General features: G+C 44.1%; 1 protein-coding gene across 1 annotated transcript; it reads left to right on the top strand.

Moving 5' to 3' along the window:
- The first annotated feature begins 4,609 nt into the window (after positions 1–4,609).
- On the top strand, positions 4,610–17,046 carry TXN (thioredoxin). The gene is made up of 5 exons (XM_061426462.1): positions 4,610–4,795; positions 8,849–8,953; positions 9,393–9,452; positions 16,316–16,381; positions 16,833–17,046. The coding sequence occupies exons 1-5, from the start codon at positions 4,772–4,774 to the stop codon at positions 16,893–16,895; spliced, it is 318 nt and encodes a 105-aa protein (XP_061282446.1). The 5' UTR covers positions 4,610–4,771; the 3' UTR covers positions 16,896–17,046.
- The last annotated feature ends 5,172 nt before the right edge of the window (positions 17,047–22,218 follow it).

The raw sequence follows: 22,218 nt of genomic DNA, 5'->3' as shown, positions 1-22,218 counted from the left end.
AAACTTACCAAACTGTTTTCTAAAGTACTTGTATAGTTTTACACGCCTATCAGCAATGTATCAAATTATTTCCTGTTAATCTACAATCTCACCTCCATTTGGTGTTACCAGTCTAGTGGGTACAAGATTGTTTCATTGTGGTTGTGAATTTCCCCAGTGACTAATGATGTTGAGCATTTTTCTGTTTGTGTACTTTCGATCACTTAGATACCTTCTTTGGAGAAGTGTGTGTTCCAGTTAGTGCCGTGTTTTTTACCAGTTGTTTAACACTGCTTTTCAAAGAGCAGAGGTTTCACGTTTTAATGAAGTCAAATTTATTAGGTTTTTCTTTTTTAGTTAGGAATTTCTGTGTCCTGCCTAAGAAATATTTGCCCCAAGTTTGCAAAATTATTTCCAACATCTTCTTCTAGAAGTTGTATAGTAAATTTTGAGTTATTTTGTTGTACGGTGTAAGGTAAAGGTCACGTTTCTTCTTTTTTTTTAAATAGAGATATCCACTGGCTTCTAGAAAAACAGAGAGTCTGAAAGGAGCACGGAGAAGTGTTTGCTTGACCTCCTGGGCGCCTATGTACCTGGAGCCCACACTTGAAAAGAGCAGTAGTCTCGGGTAAGACAAAAGAAACATCTGAGAAGAGGGCCACAGTATTTTGGTGCTGCTGAATCCAGATAGTTTCAGCAAGATACACAGTGAAAAGGGACACAGGGAGGGGGACGACTGCACCAGATTAAGGAATGTAAAGGGGGAAGGCTACTCACAGGGGTTATTATACTATTTGAAATTTACATGAAAGTACTTAGCATTGAAAATGTGGAATGTGTTTGTTAGTTTTAAAAATATAAACAGTTAATACTTGAAGTACCTAATCAGAAGTCTACTCCTGGGGTGTTTAAATCAGCATCTGAAAATCCCTAAGTAGGAACTGATGTTCTAGAGGGGATTCCTGCAAACTATTCAAATATCCTTATAGAGTGTGTAAACTAGCATAACAAATGTTAGATACTTTTCACTGGTGACGTAAAGGATATTTCAAGATCTGTAGATGGGCTGGCTTGAAAACTGTGTTGGTACTTCCTCTCCGTCATGAACAGAGTATAAGAATTGGTGCACACGTGTTGTAACCAGATGACTTCCTTGGATCTTGATTTTCTCCTCAGTAAAATGGGAAGAATTAAACCTATCTCCTAGGGGATGTTGAGAAGAATGATGCGATATACCCAGCTCCAGGTCTGGTACTGAATGACCATTCCACACTTGTATTTGTTTCTTTTCCTTTAAGCATCTTCTTTACCATTATATTTTGAAATCTCAATTTTAGGTCGCTTACATGTTCACTTTTGTGTCCTCATCTCAACTCTCTTGCTAGACCCAGCCTTTACATGTCACTAGTTGCTGGCCTCTCTTTGGAGATCCCAGGGCAAGTTTATCAAATCTTAGTGTACCTAATCACCTGGAATGCTGCTTTAAAATGCAGACTCCAGGGATCTACCTCAGAAGATTGTGGTTCTATAAAATCTGTCTGGGTGTGGTCTGGAAATCTGCTGAATCATCATGTACCTTGAGCTGTACTGAATGATGCTGTCAAGGGCCACACTGAGAAACCTGTGCTCTGAGAAAAGCTTGCTAGAAGCCCCAGATCTGCATTTCCTTCAAATTCGAACCTAGACAAAGAGCAAACCTAGTTTTCCAGTCTCCCAGGAAAACTCAGACTGAGCCGACCCAGAAACCTGAAGCAAGCTCAGCACTCAAGCTACTCATTTCTGCTCTTCTTGACAATGAAGAAATACCATTTTAGCCTATCCAAAGCGCATTTCTCCTTTCTCTGGCAACCCCTCGAATTTTCCTCACTCCTAGCTAAAACAAATGGTCCAAGCAAGGCTGATGCCCTCCTCCACCCTCCAACTAAAGTCAAATAAGGTCAGCCTCCAAGGCACTTACTAGAACAAGGCAGAGGAATGCCCTTTCTTCCGGGACATTAAATTAGTAGGGACCTAAGCCTGGAGGGGCGAGTCTTATATTAGGTGGAGAACCCACTGAGAATGAAACAGCTGTGGTGCTCTTATGACATCTTTAGGCCCCTGGAGTTGAAAGAGTTACTAATTCTTTTTACTTTGAACTGGAATTTCTCCTTACACCTGAGAGTTCTGACTAATACACAGAACCAACCCCCACTCCCCCAAGTGAAGGCCTTCATGACACCCTGTCTTCTCACCCCTACCTTTCTGCACAAACAGATCCTCCCTTACTGGGCTGTCCCAATAATTCCCCTGCACCTCCCTCTCCCCACAGAATGTTACCACCTTGTCCCAACTGAAATACTAAGGACTTGAGTGTCCCATGAGCTTGTAAGCAGGAGACCTTCCTCTTTGGGTAGGGACAAGTCTAACCTATATTCTTTCACCCTCTGAGGGGACAGAATCCTTTTCCTTTGAGAGATTCACCTTATAGAGCTCAGTCTTCATTACGAATTTCCTGATAACTTAATTCACTTAAGACTTTGACACCTGTTTTACAGTCTTGCCTTCCACCTCTGCCATCATTCCACAGGGATGTCACCATTCCATTAATAGCCTGTAATTATAGTTTATATAGCACTTACTCTGTATCAGTGGAGAAGGAAATGACAACCCACTCCAGTATTCTTGCCTGGAAAATCCCATGGACAGAGGAGCCTGGCAGGCTACAGTCCATGGAGTCGCAAGGAGTTGGACACAACTTAGCAACTACACCACCACCACCACCATGTACCAGGCATGGTTCTAAGCACTTAACATGTGTTTTAGCTCACCTGACCCTTCTAATAGCATGGGGGTGTTATTGTATCCATTTTATAGATAAGGAAACTGAGGCAGAGAGACTGTTTAAACTTGTCTAGAGTTACCCAGCCACCAAATGGTAGAGTGGGGATGAGGACAGGGAATCTAATTGCAAAGTCCAGGCTTTTAATGCATGTGCTAGACTCCCAGTTACCTGCTCCCTATAACTGTAGCATCCCCCCATATCCCCCTCTATATCGGTCCTGGACATTGGAAAGGTCCTTAAAGAGGCGTCAGCTGGGAGAAGTTTGGATAGTCAATGGATATCTGTACCTCTGTTTCCTATAGCTCAATTATTTATTGTCGTCTCCTAAGTAAATGTACCAACTAATAGGCCCAAAAGCTGAGATGTATGTTGGGGCGAAAACACAGCAGCAGCAAAGCAGACTATGTAATGTGCTCTTGCTACTCCTTAAGGCCTCTTCTCTGCCCACTGGTCCTTATTTTCTACGGGAAGTTTGCTGCATTCAGGCCAGCCTAGCCTCCCTCTGTTAGGGCCGTCCTTAGAATTTGTCCCTTGTCTATATCCTTACCCATGGCCCTGTGTTCCTCAACCTTCTAGAAACTGCACAAAAGGATCAAAACGTCTGGTTTCCTTCCCTCCTCTCTGAAAGAGCAGAAAGAAGGAAGCCAGGGGGCTGTTTCACCATCCCAGCTGATCACACCTAGAGGTAGCTGCGTCCAGAGTGCTCCCTCTGAAAAAATCATGCTCTGCTTTCCTGCCCCAACATCATCCCACTCCTGTCCCATTTCCCCACTTCCATTCCCCTCTCCAGCTCAACAGCTTGCCCATTTCCACTTCCAGCTGCCTTCCTGGCTTCACATGCTCACCTTCTACAATGCCCAGTCCTGCCAAACCCAGCCTGCCACAGGCAACCCGGTGTCAGCAGGAACAGCCTACTTCTCTGTACACACACACACACACGTGTGTGTGTGTGTGTGCACACGCGCGCCAACTAATGCCATTATAAACTCTTCAAGCGTGCCCACCCCCATGACACCAAGCACGTCTAATGACTGCTCCCATCTTTAATTAATTATAACTATTTTTTGAGTGCCTACCATGTGTCAAGCACTCTCCTAATCACTTTACAGGAATTTTATTTAATCCTCAAAACACCACCGCCAGCAGTCAGGGACCATCCTGATTCTGGGAAATCGGAGGAACCGGGAGGTCAACCCCTGCTCAGGGTCACAACTGTGTCACTCCCGCAGGACTTAACAACCAGCATCAACTCTACCAGGCATGAGCCCGGTCAGTTCACAATGGCACTAAACTGCTGTGTCATGATGCAACAGCAGGTTCCCGGGTGAAAGTTAAAGGACAGGAAGAAGGAACCAGGAGACCGTCGCGGTACATTCCGGAAAGGAGGCGGCGAGGGGGAGTGGGGGCTCACACCAAGAGACACGTCCTGGTTATCGTTACTCAGCATTTTGTGGGGGTTCGCTAGGCTGTGGGGCCGTGGTACGGCGGGTCTTTCCGAGAAACCGTAAACGGCCTCTTCTCTGGGCGCGTCCGATTAAGGCCTGGCTGGCCCCTTCCCCGGTGACCCTCTAGATCAGGGGGTGGCCGCCGGCATGCGCCCTTTAGGTCACCGGATGGCCCTCCCGCCTTCCCACTCCCAGGTGGGGTACAGGTGGACGATGCCCAAGGTTTCGAACCCAGACGACTCCCAGGAACTCGGGCCCGCGCCCGCGCCCGCGCCCGTCCGGCCCCTCCGACCCCGCCCCCTCCAGCGGTCCCACCCCCACCCGGCGGCTCCTGGAGGCGGGGCCTAGCCCTGACGCCGGCGCGGGCGCGCCCCCGCCGCACGCACGCCGCGCGCGCCCGCCCGCCCCGCCCACCGTTACTATAAAGGGAAAGCGGGCTGCTAGCTGGCTAAGCTCTGTCCGGCTCCTCGGATCCGTGTCCATCGATTGCACTGTCAGGTCGCTCGTCAGACCCCCAGCTGCCAAGATGGTGAAACAGATTGAGAGCAAGGTACGCGTTCCGGGGCATGCCAGGGCGCGGCACGAAGCTCCGGGCAACTGGGGTAGGCGGTGGGCCGAAGGTGGGCAGTCCACCCCTCCGCATCCCTCGGGGAAGGGGACGCGGCGGCTCGGCCTGGCACTGCGGGAAGCCCGGGCCTGGGCGCGTCCGGGACCGTGGAGCGTTCCCTGGAGGAAGGGAGGAGACGGACAGGTTTCCCTGGAGGGCAAGGTCCAGGTGACCCAGTGTGTCTGGAGGATGCACGCGCGCGGAGAGCGCCCGGGAGTCCTCCACTACGCCCCCTCCACCCTTCTTGCCGGGAAGCCGCGATTGGGTAGAGGATGGAAGGAGGCTGCCTTAGGCCCCCCATCTTTATCCGGACACGGGCCTGGGCAAGGAGGTGGAGGGCTTCTTGAAGAAAGCCCGGGCTTGCTGGCCGCCGCTCCTTCCTCGTGGAGCCGCGTGATCCACCCGCGCTTTTGGGTGCAGTGAGCTCCCTGGGGAGCGGGTCTAGGCCGGAGGACCCCCCCCCCCCCCAACCACGGCTGCCGGGTCGTAGAGGTGACGCGTGGTGCAGCCGCGTGAAAGGGAAGGTTCCGGGCTGGAGACACCCCCACCCCAACCCCTACGAGTCCGGCTTTAGTAGCCCAGGTGGCGGCAAGGAAGTGAAGTCCGGGCCGCGCCCTCGGGACTCCTCCTCCTGCGACGCAGGGCGTGTTTCCGGCAGCGCTGGCTTTGGAATGACTCAGTCCCCGAGGCTGGGCCCGGGGGCCTCCACTGCCCTACCCATCTGGGATTCTTTCTCGGTTTGTGGGGTTCGCTGGAGCCCGGAGTCCCCTGGGTGCGGCCGCGGCCGGCTATGTGCTTGACGGCGGTTGTGTCCTTTTAGGAATGCCCAAGGCAAAAAGTGTTGGATATATCGAGAGTTATTGCAAACTTAATACTCTCCTGCTCTGAGAATTCAGAGCCTGAGTGTCTGGTGTACTGTGCCCCCTCACCCCCGCCCCAAGAAATGGATGCTAATCCAGAGTCAGAAAAGTCAGTGGGAGAAAACTTCCCACCCCAGTAAAGCCGGAAAAGGCGAGTGGAGTGCCCGTACTTGGTTCAGATCTGAGGTTGGCTTCGAGGAATGGAGGTTTCAATGTTAATGGTTCCTTTTTTTCCCTTTTACGATCAAGAAACATAAAGATCATTGCAGGAAATCTGGGAAGAGAGAGATCTGTTTCCTAGAAGCAGCCACAGATAATTGACGTTTTTATTTCTGAGGTGTGTGTTTGTGGTCTCATTTAGTCTGAACTCTTTCTGTGTAATTAGAAGATTTTGGAATCATTTCAATAATTGAAGACATTCTGGACATTTTAGGCAGTTTTCCATGCCTCGATGAATGTTTCTGTTACTGACGCTTTATACAGTGTTGAGGCTGTTTCCTCAGGTTAGGGTCAACATCAATTGTGTATTTAATTGTCAAGTCGCGTCGACTTGTGACCCCATGGAATGTAGCTCTCTAGGCTTTTCTGTCCATGGGATTTCTTGGGCAAGAATACTGGAGTCGGTTGCCATTTGCTTCTCCAGGGGATATTCCCAACCCAGGGATCAAACCCACATTTCCTGCGTCTCCTGTATTGGCAGGCGGGTTCTTAACCATGAGCCACAGGAAAGCCTGGGGTCAGTATCTACTGAATGACTAATAACAGTCTATGGGGGGGTGGGAGGAGTAAGGGGTGATCCTCTGTAGAGGCTGGCGACTTCTTCAGTATAATCTCTGAAAACCCATGAAAGGAGTGAAAAATCTTTGGTCTAGCTGATGTGTCTCAGAATCCATACAACTACAAAAATTGACTGATTCCTGGAGCACAGTCTTTTCAAAATTCAGTCTTTTCCTATTTTAGTGGTCGTATTTAGTTTCCTATTTAGTTGTGACACTTTCCTCCCCTCATTAATGGCAAGATGTACAAGGGTGACAGGAAGTTCATTACTCAGAAAAAGCACTGATCTGGGGTTGTAATCAATGGGTCTTCAGAACTATGACCTAGAGTCAATCAAAAGGTAAGCTGATTTGAATGTTTCTTGTAAATATTGAGTACACTTTCAGTTTTCATCCTGATGGACTAAAATTGGTGCCATTGGTCATCCAAGACAACTGAGGTTTTGGTAGTTCAGAGCCACTGGGGTCTATTTCAGATCCAAGTGGGATACCTAGACTGTAAAAGTAAGGAAGGAAAAATCAACAGTTTGTTCCAATAGCAGCTACTGCCGTTTCTTGAACTCCTAATTTGAACACACAGGCACTTTTAATGAACGCTTTACAAACCACTCTTAGGCTTGTTGATTGCCTTTGGAATGGGTGTGTTTAGGAAAAGAGATGCCGGACGCTACTCTTACTTATCTGCCCCAAATATGAGTGAATTGTTTTGTTTTCAGAACCTTTGTGTCAGTGATGGGGACCTTTATCAATGCTCATTGGTAGTTTCTGGAAGCTAGAAATTATGGTTTGCTTCTTAGTAAGATGATATTGACTCATTTTCAAACTGATGTCTGTTTTAGGCAAACTTAAGTGGCCAGAGAATAGAATTTGTCATGAAGTCTTACCTATACCTGGCTGGTGACTCATGTTCAGTGAAGCCAACATTTATTGCTGCAAGTTATTCTAGATTGAAAGTAACCTCCCCAGGATTTACTAAGAGCCAACCGTGTTCACAAAACCATGCATTCATCTGAGCAGACACTGTCATTCCTTATTTTCTTGTCTTACCTGGATCTTGCAGTAAAGAGTGGCTGGTTTGACCTAAAAAAAATCACATTAGGGAAGGCTTTGAAGGAAATTCATCTGGAAAATATAGGTGGTGGTTTGGAAGGATAATTTCTATACTTCTTACTCTGTGCCCCTACCTTGTCATACCCAAAGGTGTGGGTGTTTGTTTGCATAACTGCAAACAGAAACCATGACCTACCGTCCCAGGGAAACACCATTTGTGAATTGTTTCCCTGAAACATGAGGCAGAAATTATAAATCTAGAGAAATAACTTCAGAGGAATTCGCTTAAAAAAATTTTTTTAATGGTGCTTTATTTACTTTCCTTCTTTACTGGACCAGATCTGACCTGATTCTTAGCTTTCAAAGCAAGGGGGTGGTTGTGTGGGTTTTTGATTAAACCAATGTGACTGGCACCTTTTCCCTTGAAAACTGAGACTTCAGATATAGATGTTTGTGTTTTGATTTCTCTTCATGGCCGTGGCTTTGGTCAGCAGCAGCTGACTAACTGTGGTTAAAAATGAGTCCCTTGTTAACTAGAATGTTACGTTGCTAGGGTTACAGTATCACGACCACTGGTAAATAACTCAGGGAGGCTGGTGGTGAGGAATTTCTCGATCATTTCTGCTGGTGGGATTCTATTCAACAAGCATTGCTTGTGGAAAGTAACAAAATTCCCTTCATGAAGAACTGAAACTTTCTTAGTTGGTCAACGATGGAAGCAGAAATTAATGATAAATCAAGAGTATGATCTCAATTCTGGACACTGCATTAAAAAGAATATAAGGATATATGCTTAAAAGTCACCAGTGAGTGTAAGGGTGTGGAGAAGTTATTTTCTTTTTTTTTTTTGAGCTTTTGAATGTTCTAACATAGGTAAAATTAGCTTAGTCAAGAAGTTTTAGTTGCAAAATTTTGTGCGTTTGTGACATTCAGTTGAAGAGTGACTCCTTGAATCAATCAATAAGCATTTAATGAATGTCTACTATATACCTAGATTTGATGTGGAAGCACTTTTAATACACGTCTTTATTTTCCTTTCATTTACTTTGGATGTGGATTAACCAAATAATATGTTGTATTTGTGAAGACATGAATATGGATACACTGTATACATCATACTTGTTTCATTCTTAGCAAGTAACACTACACACCACAGTAGGATTTCTTCAGTTGATTTGCTTGGTTTTCATGTTTTTAATTAAAAAACAGGCCCTGAACACAGGACCTCCACATTGTGCTTTGTGTCCATTTTATCAAGGCTTTTGGAAATGAATGTAATTTCACATCAGCTTTCCTCTCTCCCTCCTTAGTACGCTTTTCAGGAAGCCTTGAACAGTGCAGGAGAGAAACTCGTAGTAGTCGACTTCTCAGCCACGTGGTGTGGGCCTTGCAAAATGATCAAGCCTTTCTTTCATGTAAGTATTAGCCGGCTTCTGCTTTTGTAAGCTGTTTGTTTGGGGTTGGTGGTCACAACACTAGGAAAGAGGTTTTGTTGTTGGATCTTTCGTCTAAAGTCATAGCATAACAACTTAATTTAGAACTTAAGTTTGATACATACAGCCCATGGAAGACAACTTTCAAAACTTAATTTGGTTGTCTAAGTGATTTTGTTTTTCTTCAAGTTGAAACATGGGCCCTACTTGAAGCTCAGGAATCAAAATCAGTGTTCTAAATTATTTTATACCAAGAAGAATTTGATTCAGAGAAAATATCCTTTATGCTTACCTGTCCCTAGTCTAAATATCTGGATCTTTAGTCCCTACTTTTAAGTTTCCATTTAAGAAGCTTAAGTGTGTTGACTGCCACTACCCAGTGGTAAATCTTTGTGGTTTTTTTTTTTTTTTAATTCTCCAGTCTCTCTCTGAAAAGTATTCCAACGTGGTGTTCCTCGAAGTAGATGTGGATGACTGTCAGGTATGTGGCTAGAAATCCGGAATAATGCTGAACGTTTTGCCTTGCCCTTTCCCTCTGAATTGCACATTGCTCGTTCTCATAAATAAGAAAAACGCTACACCTACCACCCTAGCTAAAAAGTTATTTCAGAACAGGTACTTGTGCCAGTTTTAAGCTGAATTCTAGCTGGCAGGAGCTATGTATATCACATCCTAAAACAAAATCGAGGCATGTATTACCTGACTTTAGTAGTCCTCTTTCTAAAAGCCTACATAGTCTACCTAACAATCCAAGATGCTCAACAAATAGAAACTGAGAAGACCAAACACCAGGGTACCTTGATAGAGAGCTGAGAAAAGAATCATGCTTAACACTTAAGTCACGCAGACTGTTCTGTGTGCATTGTCGTTCAGTCACTCATTGCGACCTCGTGGACTGCAGCCCTCCAGACCTCCCTGTCCTTCACCACCTCTCAGAGCATAACAAGTATGAATTCATTTCATCCTTGGTCCTGTCACATTGTCCATTTTACAGACGGGAAAACAAACAGCTTGGCCATAGAGTTACAGGACGTAGCAGAGCCGGGATTTAAACGTGTGTGGGCGGGCTCGCCTAACCTCAGAGGGACCAGAGTGGGTGAGGTACAGAGTGGCAACCAGGGCGCTAGACCTGGGTCCAGTCCTGGCCCAGCGGCTTCTGCTTTGGGCTCATCCTCGTCCCCTCTGAGCTTTGGTTCCATTGTCCGTGCCCAGATCTAATACCTGCCCTACCAGCTTTGTAAGGTTGCTTACTCACTGAGCAAACATGGGAAACTCTAAAGGTCCAGAAGGGTCTATAAAAGGGGGATGTAGCAGGACTTCCTAAGCCTGTGGGCTCCACCCTGTAGCGCATTGCTTATTCCCAGCACATTTCTCATCTCTTGCCGGACAAACTTCTGGACATAAACTTCACATCCTCTCCAGGAATTCTCTAGTTCCTGCCTTCTATGCCCAGAATGGCTTAGTTCCCTTCCTCTGTGTTCCCCTGGTGTGTTCCGCCCTTCTTTTTCTTGGATTGAATGTTGTGGGATCATGTCCCTTGTTAGCTGTGTGTGCTTGGTAAAGCTCTGTTTTGTGCCTCGGGCTAAGCCTCTGTAAAATCACAACATTGATGCAGCATCGTAAGGCAGTTGTCAGTATAAGACCTGTGAGTGTTCAGAGTGGTTGCTGGTACATGATAAGCTCTCAGTGAGCTTAGCTGGGACTATACTGATCTTTGTTTCTGTCCTTCATTATGGTCTGTCAGTTTTTTTTGAATCCGAGACCTTGTCTTACCTTTGTTTCCTGTTTACATAGCACACCTGTCGGGCTATAGCAGGTATAGAATGAATGAATTTATATGGTTGTCAAGATAGTTATTCTGATGTGTCCTGGGTTTTTTAAGTAAGAGCAGATAGTATGTGTTTGTGAAAAAATCTTGCTCCCTGTTTTAACCTAATTTTTTTTCTCTTAATCTGGTCACTTTAGCCAGGTACAAATGGCACCTGGAAGGGACTAGAAAGCCCTCTACCTGTATTATGTCATTTCATCCAGCTAGTAACCAGCAGCAGTGTTTTTATCAGCACCCCCACTGCACAGGTAATGAGACTGCAGCACAGAAGGAAGAAGGCCAGAAGCAGAGCCTGGGGATTTGGCCCCTGTAGTACTGTGCCGGGCCCAGGGCAGATGCTCTCTGCCTCAGTCCAGAACCTCTGGGAAGTCTGCGTGTGGAGCAGGCCAAGATGTCCGTATGACAGTCCCTCCTTTAGGCCTGGTGGCATCCTCATCATCACCCTCAAAGTGTCTAGACCTTAAAATGAGCCTCTCATAAGTGGACCTTTCGCTTTGAGTAACATGTAGTTTTTTTTTTTTTTTTTCATACTCCTAGTGACAACTCGGAGAAGACAATGGCACCCCACTCCAGTACTTTTGCCTAGAAAAATCCCATGGATGGAGGAGCCTGGTGGGCTGAAGTCCATGGGGTCGCTAGAGTCGGACACGACTGAGCAACTCACTTTCACTTTTATGCATTGGAGAAGGAAATGGCAACCCACTCCAGTGTTCTTGCCTGGAGAATCCCAGGGACAGCGGAGCCTGGTGGGCTGCCGTCTATGGGGTCGCACAGAGTCGGACACGACTGAAGCAACTTAGCGGCAGTGACAACTACTCTACCATCTAAGTAGCCTTATCAATCTTTTGCAGCATTAAAAACTGAATTCCAGAACTCTTAGGTTGTCCCATACACATAGTAATAGTCGGTCTGTTCCTACACACCTGGTCAATCAGCAGAATTCACAAGGGAAGTAATGCAAACAAAAAGCAATTCATTGTCATGCCACGAATTATTCCCCATGGAATTTACAGATTCCAGGAGTGGGTCCTTTGGTTGCTTTGGAACACTGTAGATAAAACCATCTCATTTTGGCTCTAAAAGAATGCAAATGAAAGATAACAGGGATATCATCATTTTGAACATTAGATCATATCATAGATGGGAATGTTTTAGGAATTAGTATTTTTTTATGCAGATAATTGCTGTGCATGAATTCCAAACCCAAGGCACTTAATGTTTATAGTATTTGGGGGGCAAACAGCACCTAGTTTTTATAGAAGAATCTCTAAACACTTGAGCTGGAAGGGATTATCTTTCAGGTGTAATAAATCAAATGGACAGTCAGAAGGCAAACAACTCTGTATGCATAGCAAAGTGTGAATACTACTTTTGCACATCATAGACTGATCTTATTTCCTTAAGAGTAGCCTCTGCTCCCAGGTCTCCAGAGTATGATACTTGTAAGTTAAAAGAAACAGAGTATCTTAGAATGCCTATGTCTCCATTTTGATTAGAACAGCCAGGAGTGAGTTGATGAAAGGTGACAAGAGCAGGTTTAAAGGTACGTTGGTCCTCGGTGCTCAGTTGCTTAGTCCTCGGTGCTCAGTTGCTTAGTAGTGACAAGTCTTTGTGACCCCATGGACTGTAGACCAGCAGGTTCCACTATCTTGGGATTTTCCAGGCAAGAACACTGGAGTAGGTTTTCATTTCCTTCTCCAGGGGATCTCCCTGACCAAGGGCTCGAACTCACCTCTCTGGTCTCCTGCGTTGGCAGACAGATTCTTTACCACGACACCATGTGGGACAAAATGCTAAACTAGAAACCACCAAAAAGAAATTGAATAAGGTAAAATGTAGCCTTGTTACACTTGGTACATGTGTGCTCAGTCATGTCCAACTCTTTGGTAACCCTATGGACTGCATCCTGCCAGGCTCCTCTGTCCATGGGATTCTCTAGGCAAGAATACTGGAGTGGGTTGCCATTTTTCCTCCAGTGGATCTTCCCAACCCAGGGATTGAACCAGCAACTCCTGCATTGGCAGGCAGAGTCTTTACCATTGAGCCACCTGGGAAGCCCTGTTATACTTAACTAGTAAAAACTAATAAAAAGCTGAGATTGGGTAAACCTATGGTGATGGAGAACAGATCAGGGGTGGGGTGGGGTGGGATAGGGTTTGACCATAAAGGAGCCACTGACGAGGTTTTAGGGGAATGAGGAAGAGTTGTGTATCCCGATTATGCTGTGACTACATAAATTTGAGATTTTTTTTTAATGGCAGGAAGTTGGGGTGCCATTAGGGATTGGCTAGCTTTGTTTTTAAATGAAGGAAGTGATCAACTCAGGATAAAGGATATTTTTAAAACCACAGCAGTAACTCCTTAATTTTAAAGTGTGCGTGTCTTTTCAAATCCCCACAGGAATGGGTAAATTAGTGCATACAACAAGTAATAGAAAACAAAAAAAGTAAAACATTCACAGAGGTAATAGAGATCAAATATTAGTTACAGACTACTAACCTTTTGGGGCTTCTCTGGTGGCTTAGTGGTAAAGAATCTGCCTGCCAGTGCAGGAGATGCAACTTTGATCCCTGGGTTAGGAAGATCCCCTGGAAAAGAAATGGCAACCCACTCCGATATTCTTGCCTGGAGAAACCCATGGACAGAGGAGCCTGGCGGGATACAGTCCATGGGGTTGCAAAGAGTCAGATACAACTTAGCAAGTAAACAACAACTAATCTTTACTGAGGTCATTAAAAATCCAGTAAAGCCCATGCTTTCAATGATGGGAGTAGGGAAGGGCTGATGGATCTGATTACATGCAAAGTCAAACTGGATGTCAAAAATCATGATACATACTGATAAATTGATACATTAGAATTGTGAAGTAGTTTAACCATGTGTATCTAGGGGGTTTAAAATGAATATTCTCATTCCCTTAGCAGCTCTTACTTTCAGGGATGGGGATTGAAGAACACTGTAATATCCCTTTCATACCCAGTGAGAGAATTCTTTATGCTTTAACTAAAAATTTATCATGTAAAGACTTAGACTGCAGTTTTAAGACATAAAACGTATGAACATGATTAAAACACTCAGAAGCTTTCTCAGAAGCATTCGTGTTTTCATGACTCAGCTTATTTTAAGGCAGTTGTACCAGTGCAGGAGTGCCAGGCTCTGACTGGGTGAGGTATCCAGAATCTGAGAACAGGAATGAGACTATCATTTCCATTGACTGGGACCCTGTGTTTTCTGCTCAGAAAGCTTTGGGAGTAGCTTTCTCACCTGAAAGTTGTGATCAGTGTCCAAGCCCTATTGTCTTTGGATGTAGACTATCTTTTTTGGTAGCTTCCAGTCTTTCTTGATGGTTATGTTCAGCAGCTAGTTGTGATTCTGATGTGCTCAGGAGAGGAGGTGAGCTCGAGATCCTTCTGCTCCATCTTCCTTATCTCCAAGTCCTGCATGTTCATGCTCTTGTGGGTGATGAAGGTCAGCTGTACCACCTGTATGTTTCTCTGATTAGAAGTTGTGGAGAGGGTGGCTCACCATTTCGACCCCATTGCCCTTCTAACACCCACCTCTTCTGAGGCTTCTGCCAACTGCTTGCATGAAAGATGATACCCACCTGGTGACTTAAAAGTAAGAGTGAGGGAACTACAGTAAGCAGCTGCTTTTCCAGTGCTAGGAGGAGCCAGCCAGTGTTCCCAAATATTCAAGCAGTTCAGAGATTTTTTTTTTTTTAAAGTACTTACATGAACCAAGCAACCTGTCTAGACCAGATTCATCCCATAGACAACCATTTTTTAATCTTTAACTAAACCAGTCCCCCTGCCCTTCTAATCTTCAGGTCTCCTGGTTGTTCATGCCTGCTGAGTTGCTCAGTCGTGTCTAATTCTATGTGACCCTATGGGCTGTAGCCCACCAGGCTCCTCTGTTCATGGGATTCTCCAGGCAAGAATACTGGAGTGGGTTACCATGTCCTCCTCCAGGGGACCTTCTGAATCCAGGGCACAAACCCACGTCCCTTGTGTCTCCCCCATTGGCAGGTGGGTTCTTTACCACTAGCACTATCTGGCGGAGAAGGCAATGGCACCCCACTCCAGTACTCTTGCCTGGAAAATCCCATGGATGGAGGAGCCTGGTAGGCTGCAGTCCATGGGGTCGCTAAGAGTCGGACACAACTGAGCGACTTCACTTTTCACTTTTCACTTTCATGCATTGGAGAAGGAAATGGCAACCCACTCCAGTGTTCTTGCCTGGAGAATCCCAGGGACGGGGGAGCCTGGTGGGCTGACGTCTGTGGGGTCGCACAGAGTCGGACACGACTGAAGTGACTTAGCAGCAGCAGCAGCACTATCTGGGAAGCCTGGTCTCTCCTGATTACTCACCCTCAAGGTCCTAACCTTGACATGTGCAGCTCACTATCTTCCTGTCAACTCTCCACCCCATTTTTCATCCTGAATTACTGGAATTGGTACAATTAAAATGTTATGATCTTCATTATGGTTTTAAACAAATGTTCTTGCTAATTTCCACGTAACTCTTGCTTTCAGGAAGTATTTGGTGCCTGGATGTACAAGGCATTCAGTACGTTCCTAGCCATTTTATTGCAGCCTTTACTGCCCTGTGCTGCCTGGTGTGCAGTGCTTAAAGGTTATCAGGAGAAGAACCGCACTTGTCTGCCACCCTTCCTGCCCAAACTAGCAACAGTACACGTGCGATTTCATAAAGATGTAAAGCCACACTTTTCTTCCAGTCTCAGAGGAAGAGGTGAAGTTAGGCTGCTTCCATTGACTGGTGGCTCAATCTCAGGGCCGCTCCGTTTTTAACTCCTGTGTTCCTCATTGCCAGATCCCTGGCTAGAAGACACCACGGTATTTGTACCAACCTTGCTTTCCTGTGAAAGTTCTTTGGTTTCTATTCTTCACAGCTTTTGCTAACCACGTAGTTAAGAGTACATGGTTCTTTCTGCATTTCTCTCCCTACCCTCTTTGAGTGCTGACCTGATGTTTTGAATCCCTAATGGACCTGTTCACTTGACACTCTAGTCCAAAACATTTTCATGGAATCTTCTCCCCAAACCTGGTGTGAATAAGGTGTGGAGAGTGAGGGGTGGTAAAAGCAGAAAAGTCTGTGTGGAGCTGTCCTGTAGGTTACCAAGACTTTCTTCTTGAACAAGTCCTTTGTAAACAAGTTGTCCCTCTCGCTAACGCTGAACTTTAGCCTATGATCATCATCTATGTACCTCACTTCAAGAAAACAGAATAATCTCTTAAACTGTTTGAGTCACTGTATAGTATCTGAGGCTAGTATCTCTCCAAGATGAGAATACATATTTTAAAATTTTAATTGAGAGTATAACCAATTCGGCTTTTGTGCCACTGTATCATTGTATAGGCATGTAAACATTGACACGATGCCCTAATGTTGAGTTCTGGGTATGTAACAGGAAAAAGAATCTGGTTTTAGATCACAGGTGTCAGAGCTCAATACTCAGTCTTGTTTTTATCTTCTTGCTATACCTCTCTTCCCCTCAGGATGTTGCTGCAGAGTGTGAAGTCAAATGCATGCCAACCTTCCAGTTTTTTAAAAAGGGACAGAAGGTAGGTACATCTGACCTTGAAAACCAGCTGGGTAACAGGCTAGCATGGCATATAAACAAACAAGGGACTTACCTTTCACATTGGGAAGCACATCCCCATTTTTTCCTTTTAAGAATATTTAAATGTGTCATTCTTCATTAAGTACATAATGAGACACCTTATTGTTAATTAATCTCTGTTAAATCACAGGGATTTGCTGATTAATCCCTGTGATTGGTACTTCATATTTATATCACAATGCATTTATCTTTGTTCAGAGGTATTTGTGTAGAAAAATTGAGCCTTGACTTTTGAGGGTGGGTTTTGTTGTTTTTAAACTTAACTGAGTGTTATCCATGGATGTATAAGTATATACTTCCTGTCTTCCCCCGACCCATTCTGTGGTCGTATCTGATACACAAAATAGGCATGCAATGCTACATCTAATGGCAATTCAATATTCTCTCAACAGGTGGGTGAATTTTCTGGAGCTAATAAAGAAAAACTTGAAGCCACCATTAATGAATTAATCTAATCATGTTTTCTGAAGACATGACCAGCCATTGGCTGTTTAAACTTGTAATTTTTTTTTTTATTTACACAAAGGAAAGATCAAGTATGAAGATTATATACCTTACTGCCATCTGATAGGTGACAATAAAATATTAACTCTACACTTTTTAAAACTGTCTCATGCCTTTACCTAGTTTTCAAAATAAATGAAAACTGGCCATTTGATGGTATTTAACGTCCTAGTTACTTTCATATGTTCTTGATTCTTTTTTGGTAAATTTGTAGGCCACTGGTTTAAGGGTTTTTTTGTGTGAATTTCTAGAAAAATCTTACTGAGGGCAATGCACAGATAACAGTAGTTATGTTAAAATTCTGTTTTTTTTTTTTTTTAATTTATGCACAGAGAAAGTATTTTATATCTCCTGTGTTCTCTGAATGATCCTTATGACCAAAATTGATATCTGCCCATGAAGGAATTGTTTATCTCTGATTTGAGATTTCCTGTCTCAGGTTACAATAAGCTGCCAACTTTGGTAACAGTCCTATTACCAGTTAGGAATTTTTCATAGGTGGTTCACCAGGGAGCTCCTTGTGAGCAAACATTACAGTGGGAATTTTGATTCTAAGTAAGAAACTGGCTTTATAGGCCAGATAGAAGTTCCAACCTAAGTGGCAAAGAGTGTGGACGTTACCGTTTATTTCATTCAAAGAACAATTGTTTCTTTGTTCTAGACACAGCAAAGGGCTGAGGAATGCTGGCAGAAACAGTTTTTACATTTGTACAGTAAAAAATAATCATAGAATTAAATCATATGCCTCTTACCATCCTTAAAATTTAATCTTTGCAACAGTCCTATGAAGTAGGCACTATCCTCCCCATTTCCCAGTGAGGAAACCAGCAAAGAGGCTGAATAGCACCACACTAGTCAGTGGCTGATCAGAGATCGAAACCAAACAAGTCTAGAGGACAAATGCTCAACTATTACCCTGCCACCCTATACATTCTAGAAGGCAAACGAATGACTGGTACGCTGGTATGTACTATCCGTGCGTGCTCAGTCTCTTCCGTTGTATTTCTTTTCGACCCTATGGGCTGCAACCTGCCAGGCTCCTCTCTCCATGATTCTCCAGACAAGAATACTGGAGTGGGTTTCCAGGTCCTCCAGGGGATCTTCCTGACCCCGGGATCAAACCTGTGTCTCCTGCATTGGCAGGTGGGTTCTTTATCACTAGCACCACCTGGGAAACCTCATATACTGAGGCCAAAACAAATGGGCACAGATGATGGAGAGGTGAGAGAGAAAGTGACTCAACATTTAGGAAAGACAATCCGAGGACTCCTACAAGCAGGATTCCAAGGTAAAGAACCGGGTTTTTGGGGTTGAACAAATGGGTGGTTGGGGTGCCAGGTAATGCGTAAGGTGGGGATTGGAGGAGGCAGGTCAGGTTCTCTTGGGACATGTTAAGACATGCTTTTGTGGTGTACATTTAAGATGAATGATTTCATGCAGACTGCTAGGTACTGGTCTGGACTACAATAGGAATTTGAAAGACATCATAATGTAGATGGCTAAGAACAGATGTACGGGAACATCCAGGATAGAGCATCCAGAGGAGAAAAGGCTCAAAACACCTTGATGAGCTCTCAACATTTAGAGCGAGTAGAGTGGGAACCAAGAAAAGACAAAGGAAGCCAGAGGGAAAGGAGGAAACACAAGAAGGTTGTTTTTTTTAACCCCTAAAGCAAAAAACATTTCAGAAAGGAAGGTGTGTTAACTATCAAGTGCCGCTGTGAGCCTAAGATGATTGGAAAATGCAGTGATTGTGACAGTTCTTACGGAAGAACAGGGATGGGAGCCAGGGTGGTGAGACCTGGAAAGTGAGTGAGCAGGAGTGACTTTTAATAGCCATCCCGAGCAAAGTAAGCAAAGTGCCCAAGGATGATTGTTGCAGCAGCGTTGTTTACAGCAGCATGAAACTGGATCCCTGTCAGTACAGAAATTGTTAAATCCAATATGATAAGTCCTTTCTAGGTAATAGAGGATGTGAAATAAAGTCCATATTTATGGTAAGGCAAGGAGAATTTAAACGTAACAATTCTCGGACCTTTGGCCTCCTCTCCCCTCTCTGCATCATGTATTGGCCAAACCTCCCCCATCAGTAGGGATACCTGCAGAACCGTAAAGAGCAACATTGTAGCAGCAATTAGACAACTCCTTAAAAGATAACATTCTTCTTGTAAAGGGTCACATGACCCAACACTTACGGGTCATGTGGTACTTAAATATGAATTATGTAAACTATCAGTAATCATTTAATACAGCCTCTTCAATAAGTGGAGCTAGGAAAACAACGGCTACATGTAAAAGCATATTAGAACACTTCCTAACACCACATAAAAAATAAACTCAAAATGGATTAAAGACCTAAGTGTAAAGCCAGAAACTATAAAAACTCTTACAGAAAAACATAGGCAAACACTGACATAAATCACAGCAATATTCTCTTTGACTCACCTCCTAGAGTAGTGGAAGTAAAAAGCAGGACCTAACTAAAAAAACTTGCACAGCAAAGGAGACTATAAGCAAGATGAAAAGAATGGGAGAAAATGGGAGAAAACAATTGCAAATAAAACAACTGACAAAGGATAATCTCCAAAGTACACAAGCAGCTCACGCAGCTCACCACCAGAAAAACAACCCAGTCAAAAAAGAGGCAGAAGACCTAACAGACGGTTCTCCAAGGAAGACATACAGATGGCCAACAAACACAAAAAGATGCTCAGTACCACTACAGTAGAGAAATGCAAATCAAAACTACAATGAAGTATCTCCTCACACTGGTCAGAACGGCCATCATTAAAACAATCTACAAACAATAAATGGTGGAGAGGGTGTGGAGAAAAGGGAACACTCCTGCATTGGTGGGAATGTAAATTTATAGTCACTATGGAGTGATTGATACAGTATGGAGATTCCTTTAAAAACTAGGAATAAAACTACCTTATGACCCAGCAATCCCACTACTGGCTACATACACTGAGAAAGACGCATGCACTTCAGTGTTCATACAGCACAATTTACAATGGCTCAGACACAGAAGCAACCTAGATGTCCATTGACAGATGAATGGACAAAGAAGTTATATAAAATGGAATGTTACTCAGCCATAAAAAGTCAGTGAGGTGAATGAACTTAGAGCCTGTTACACAGAGTGAAGCAAGTCAGAGAAAGGAAAAAAAACATTTTGTATATTAACGCAGCTTGCCTGGTGGCTCAGACGGTAAAGAAGCCGCCTGCAATGCAGGAGATCTGGGTTGGGAAGATCCACTGGAGAAGGCAATGGCAACCCACTCCAGTATTCTTGCCTGGAGAGTTCCATGGACACAGGAGCCTGGCGGGCTACAGTCCATGGCGTCACAAAGAGTGCACACAACTGAGTGTACTCACTTCACTTCACTTCATGGAATCTAGAAAACATGGAATTAATAAACCCATTTGCAGGGCAAGAGACACAGACATAGAGAACAGACTGGACACAGTGAGAGGAGGAGAGGATGGGACAAATTGAGAGAGTAGCATTGACATGTATACACTGCCACATGTGAGAGAGCTAATGAGAAGCTGCTGAATAACACAGCTCAACTCGGTGCTCTGTGACAACCGAGAGGGGTGGGGTCGTGTGTGCTTGTGGCTGGTTGCAGTTGTATGGCAGAAGCCAATGCAATATTATGAAGCAATTATCCTCCAATTAAAAATAAAATTTAAAAAATATGTCATTTAATGTACAGCCCTCTGTCTCAAAAAACTTACAAACTATGTCGACTTCTAACTGGTAGAACAGGTTTTGGCATTTTCTTAGATGCTTTTTCTGGGTTGTAAGTCTCAAATTTGGCTCAAAAATTTTTCCAATAGTTTCTTAGATTAAGTGATTGATTAGTCAATTCATTGATTAATTCAATTCATTAATTTTTTACCAGCAAGAATGAAGTATTAATACAAAATAGGAAAATTTCAAAGTCAGTGGGTGGAAAAAAAGTTACAGAATATGAACAATACAGAACAGTACAATTTTATTTGTATAAATAATAAGACATGCTAGATATCTCTAGGTCCATCTAAGTGTAAATTAACATGAGAAGATCTTGAAAGAAACATAGTTTCTAATTAATCACAGCAGTCACTTCTAGAGAGAATAGGTAGAGATTGATGGGTTTTAGTTTTATCTGTAAATGTATTTTTCATAGTAAGAATGTACTCATACTTTATTTAAAAGTTAAAAAATTTTAGTACTTAAGGAAGCAGGGTCTGTAGAACTCATGCAAAAATTTCTCTAAAGGCAAGTTGAGAGACCCAGCTAATGCGTTATTGACCAGAGATGTTTCAATATTCACGTACATAACAAATTGCTGGCCACAGGTGTTAGTTTCTGCAAAAATCCTCCAGTCAATAATGTGTTAATAGCATTTTGTGTATAAGACAGTGGGTTGCTAGTATGCAAATGGAAATGATACCAAAGTAGAGATCAATTTTATGGGAAAAAGGAGAACTGAGAAAGGGAATTATTCCTTGTGTAGTCAAGAAAGAACTGGGGAAGGTGTGGAGCTTTTCAGAAGACAAGATGGAAGAGTTGGACAACCCTGAGTTCACCTCCTCTCATGGGTACACCAAAATCACAACTAACTGCTGAACAACTATTGATGAAAAAGATTGAAATCTACCTAAAAAAGATGTTCTACATCCAAAGACATAGAGAAGAAACCACGAGACAGTAGTGGGGGTACACTTGCAGTATAACCAAATCCCACACTACCCAGGTGGGTGACCCGTGATCTAGGGAATTACCATAAAATAGACCTTCTCCCACAGAAGTGACAGCTGCACTTCTCTGGTGGTGCAGTGGGTAAGAGTCCGCCTGCCAGTGCAGGGGACATAGGTTCGATCCCTGGTCTGGGAAGACTCCACATGCTGCAGGGCAACTGAGCCTATGCACCTTAGAGGCTGCAAGCTACAACCAATGAAACCCACGCACCTAGAGTTTGTGCCCCACAATAAAAGAAGCCACTGCAAGGAGAAGCCCACTCACAGCAACTCGAGAAAGCTCTCATGCAGCAAGAAGACCAAGGACAGCCATAAACAATGTTTTAAAAAAAATAAGTGAAAGCTCTGAGTCCCACACCAGGCTCCCCAGCCTAGAAGTCTGGCATCAGGAGAAGGAGCCCCCAGAACCTTTGGCGTTGAAGGCCAGCAGGACTTGCAGGAGCTGCAAAGGACTGGAAGAAACAGAGACTCCTCTCTTGGAGGACACACACAGTCTCACATACACCAGGTTCCGGGACAAAAGCA

This window comes from Bos javanicus, chromosome 8, assembly GCF_032452875.1.
Source record: "Bos javanicus breed banteng chromosome 8, ARS-OSU_banteng_1.0, whole genome shotgun sequence".
Lineage (NCBI taxonomy): Eukaryota > Metazoa > Chordata > Mammalia > Artiodactyla > Bovidae > Bos > Bos javanicus.
This window is presented reverse-complemented; position numbering and strand designations above follow the sequence as displayed.

Coding starts and splice junctions, on each gene's coding strand:
- TXN (XM_061426462.1), top strand. CDS start 4,772: ATGGTGAAACAGATTGAGAGCAAG. Junction 9,453..16,315: donor TAGATGTGGATGACTGTCAG/GTATGTGGCTAG, acceptor TCTTCCCCTCAG/GATGTTGCTGCAGAGTGTGA. Junction 16,382..16,832: donor TTTTTAAAAAGGGACAGAAG/GTAGGTACATCT, acceptor TTCTCTCAACAG/GTGGGTGAATTTTCTGGAGC.